At 40.6% G+C, this 4,107-nt stretch overlaps 1 protein-coding gene across 1 annotated transcript; it reads left to right on the top strand.

Annotated features, from left to right (window-relative positions):
- Positions 1-818: 818 nt before the first annotated feature.
- LOC140890803 (probable pectinesterase/pectinesterase inhibitor 12) lies at positions 819-2,953 on the top strand. Its single transcript, XM_073298863.1, has 2 exons — positions 819-1,844; positions 1,924-2,953. The coding sequence occupies exons 1-2, from the start codon at positions 929-931 to the stop codon at positions 2,610-2,612; spliced, it is 1,605 nt and encodes a 534-aa protein (XP_073154964.1). The 5' UTR covers positions 819-928; the 3' UTR covers positions 2,613-2,953.
- The last annotated feature ends 1,154 nt before the right edge of the window (positions 2,954-4,107 follow it).

Genomic DNA, 4,107 nt, shown 5'->3' with positions numbered 1-4,107 from the left:
TTTTCATACAACGGAGAGCAATGAGTTTTCTTTTTCTTGGCGTCTCAATATGGAGTCTATCTCAAACAATATCGAGAAATATGAAAGGCAAAAAACAAGATACATTTTGGGTCAACAACATTGATGCAACTAATAATTCGCAAGACACAAAAATGCATGTGAGTCCGTCTCACAAATCAATTTCGTGAAATGAATCTTTTATTTGGATCACCAATGAAAAAATATTACTTTTTATTGTAAATAAGAACATAGTTGACCTGTTTTACAGAAAAAATCCATCAGTTCATCTCACAAAAAACTTACTCTTCGCAAAATCTCTTATAAGACTATCTCACAGAGCAATCTTGCGAGATGTTCTCTTATCCGACTCAACCAATCGAAAAGTGCTATTTATACAAAAAAATATTTCTTTTAAATTCGTGAGACCGTCTCGCTTAGATATTTAATAATTAGTATTTTTATTTTAAAAAGTTATTCTCCAAAATATTCTCATGTCTTTTTTAACCCTTATATTATTTTTGATTCAGTGTTCTAAAAAGCTCGCTTAAATGACGCTTAATCTCGCTTAACTTTAATACGCTTAAGTTCAAGTGACCGCTTTAAAAAAGCGGAAAATTTCATATTTTTAAAATGAAAACATTTTTATAAATATGTATATTTATAGTTTAGAACTTGAATTATATATTAAATCTTATATTTATGGTTAATCTAACATTTTATTAAATGTTTGTTTTAAAATAATTAAAATTATAGTAAAAATTGAAAACACTTTTTCACGCTAAGCTAGAAAAGCTTGAAACTTGACATCCACAATTCAACGCGGTTCACGTTTTTTAGAACCTTGATTTTTATAAAAACAATTAAAAAAAATATTTTTAACCATATTTAAACATGAGCTATCATCCTCTCCATTGCCTCTCCTGCGGCCATGGCTTCCATCATCCTCAAGTCTCTGCTGATTCTCTTTTCCTTCTTCCTCTCAACAACACATTCCCTCCAAGCTTCATCCAATTCTTCACAATCCCATCTTTCTTCCATCAAAAGCTTCTGCAAATCTACGCCATTCCCCGATTCCTGTTTCGATTCCCTGAAGCTCAGCATCTCCATTAACATCAACCCCAGCACTCTCAGTTTCGTCCTCCAGACCCTGAAAACCGCCATAGACGATTCTATCAAGCTCGCAGTCCTCTTCTCCAACGCCGGATACTCCAATCTTGTCGAGAAACAGAGGGGAACCATCCAAGACTGCAAGGAGCTGCACCAAATCACGCTTTCTTCCTTGAAGAAATCCATTTCCCGAGTCGTCAACTCGCCGGATTCAAGAAAGTTAACCGACGCCAGGACTTTCCTCAGCGCCTCTTTGACGAACAGAATCACTTGCTTGGAGGGTCTGGACTCTGCCACGGGTTCACTGAAACCCACGCTGATATCTTCCTTGAGCGCCACTTACGAGCATGTCAGCAACTCACTGTCCATATTGTCCAAGCCCGGCTCGCCAAGCGGCGGCGGGAACAGCCGGCGGCTCCTCGACTTTCCGCCGTGGCTGTCCAGGGGAATGCGGCGGATCCTACAGAGTAGTGAGTATGATCCTAGAGATTTGCTGACGGTGGCTGCAGATGGGAGTGGGAACTTCACTACTGTCTCAGATGCTGTGAATTTTGCGCCGAATAACAGTTTGGATAGAACAATTATCTACATAAAGCAAGGAGTTTATCAAGAAAATGTGGAGATTCCGAGCTGGAAGACCAACATTGTTTTCATCGGAGATGGGAACGATGTTACTTGGATCACCGGCAACAGAAGTGTCGCCGATGGCTGGACCACTTTCCGATCCGCCACCGTTGGTACGTAAACCTTCAACTTTTCATTCATTTCCAAATGTTTTCATGCTATTTCCTAAAAAAACAGAGTATTTCTTTTCAGCCGTATCTGGTGATGGATTTCTTGCACGCGGCATATCTTTCGAAAACACGGCGGGGCCGGAGAAGCACCAGGCGGTCGCCCTGCGGATAAACGCGGACCTTTCCGCGCTATACAAATGCGCCATCCTCGGCTTCCAGGACTCCCTCTACGTACACTCCTTCCGGCAGTTCTTCAGAGAGTGCGACATATTCGGCACCATAGACTACATTTTTGGGAACGCGGCCGCTATCTTCCAGGGCTGCAGCATCGTCTCCCGCAAGCCGCTACCCGGCCAGTTCACGGTGGTCACGGCCCAGTCACGCGAAAGCCCCGACGAGAACACGGGGATATCGTTGCAGAACTGTTCGATTCTGGCTACGGAGGACTTGTACGCCAATTCGACCGTCGTGAGGAGTTATTTAGGCAGGCCGTGGAGGAATTATTCGAGGACTGTGGTTTTGGAGAGTTACATTGATAAGTTCATTGAAGCAGAGGGATGGACTCGGTGGGATGGGGATCAGGGATTGGACACTTTGTACTATGGGGAGTATCAGAATTTCGGACCGGGTTCGGATATGAGTAAACGAGTTTCTTGGCCAGGGCACCGGGTGATGGACTACAACGACGCGTCTAACTTTACGGTATCGGAGTTTATCACCGGAGGTGAGTGGCTGGCGTATACTTCGATCCCGTACGACGACGGGGTGTGAATGTGTGATGTTATTTGGTATGAGTAGTAGTAGTAGGCTCGAGTCACATTCAATATTTGAGATGCATGAAAGAAAAATTTGTCATGTTTCTTTGGAATTTGTGTGTTCATTTGTACGGGGAAACATGATTTTTGTTGCCAGAGAGCTGTGTGTTGTACGACAAGAAGTTGGAAATTTGAATAGTAATGCAAATGTATATGTATATATAAAAAAAGCCACAATAATATGTTTTTGCTCGCTCCACTGTGCCACATGAGGAGCAAAATAAATCGAACTAAATTATAATCTCGCTTGACTATGTCATATAGCTGGACGGAACTTTAGTTGAATCCCTGCAATGGCGCGGTGTCCTCGTGGCGGTTAAATTCTTCCTCGTTGGATTTCTGGCTTGATCTTCATCATCTGTGGAGCTTCCAGTCGAATTTTGTTAGCTGCACTAAGCCATTTCTTGTGTTTCAGACTTTCAGTGGTAAGTGGGAGGCGTTGTTCGTGACTTTTCTGGCAATCGCTTATTCTCTTTCGGGGTGCATTTAGATCGGAGGATTCTAAATTAAAGGATTTCCAAAATTCATAATTTAAATTCACCCTCCTTGTTTGAGTACTCTTGAAATCCATGAATTTGAGAGAACTGTCCCTATAATGTGCTTTCAAATTTTCCTCCGACTCTAAAATTTCTATCCAAGTACTTATGAGGGTACACCAAAGACAACATGGGATATATTTAGGATCATTCTTATATTCATGTCATTTCTTCTTTTATCTTCTTTAGATTTATTCTTTATTTTTTATATATAAAAACACATTGTGTATTCATTATCGAGACATATAAAATAAAAAAATGCTACATTTACACATTGAGTTACACATTAGATTACATAATACACATGAAATTATAAAATTATCCCACCACTTGTTTGAAAAAAATCTTTTCAAAATACATTAAGGATATTTATGTAATTTCAAGTGCAACTTGTAACCAACGTGTAACTCTCCGTGTACATGTAGCATCACCCACCCTACAGCGGCCGCCGCCAACCCCAGCCGCCAGAAAATTCCTTCTTTCGTTTCGGCTCTATGGCTGCCATCGGCACAGTTCCTACTCCGATCTCCTTCAATGTTGCCTCTCACGCGTCCTTGAAGCTCACTTCTACCAAGTATCTCTCATGACGTCTGCAGTTCACGATCCTCCTCATTGGTCATAATCTCCTTGGCTTTATTGATGGTTCTCTTCCATGCCCGATCACATTGATCACAACCGCCGCCACAACAACCACCATCGCCACTCAAACACCGAATCTGGTGTACACCTCGTGGATCCGCCAAGACTAGTTGATATTGAATATCATGGGTTTTTTATTATTACTTTAAAAAAAATTTACAAATTTAATTTAAGAGAGATTTTTTAAAATGATCTTCTACAAATACTAATAATCAAATATGATCTTAATATAAGTTAATTTTAAAAATTAGTCTTAAGTTCCAAATATATCTTTTC

This window comes from Henckelia pumila, chromosome 3, assembly GCF_033568475.1.
Source record: "Henckelia pumila isolate YLH828 chromosome 3, ASM3356847v2, whole genome shotgun sequence".
In the NCBI taxonomy this organism is placed as follows: Eukaryota; Viridiplantae; Streptophyta; class Magnoliopsida; order Lamiales; family Gesneriaceae; genus Henckelia; species Henckelia pumila.
This window is presented reverse-complemented; position numbering and strand designations above follow the sequence as displayed.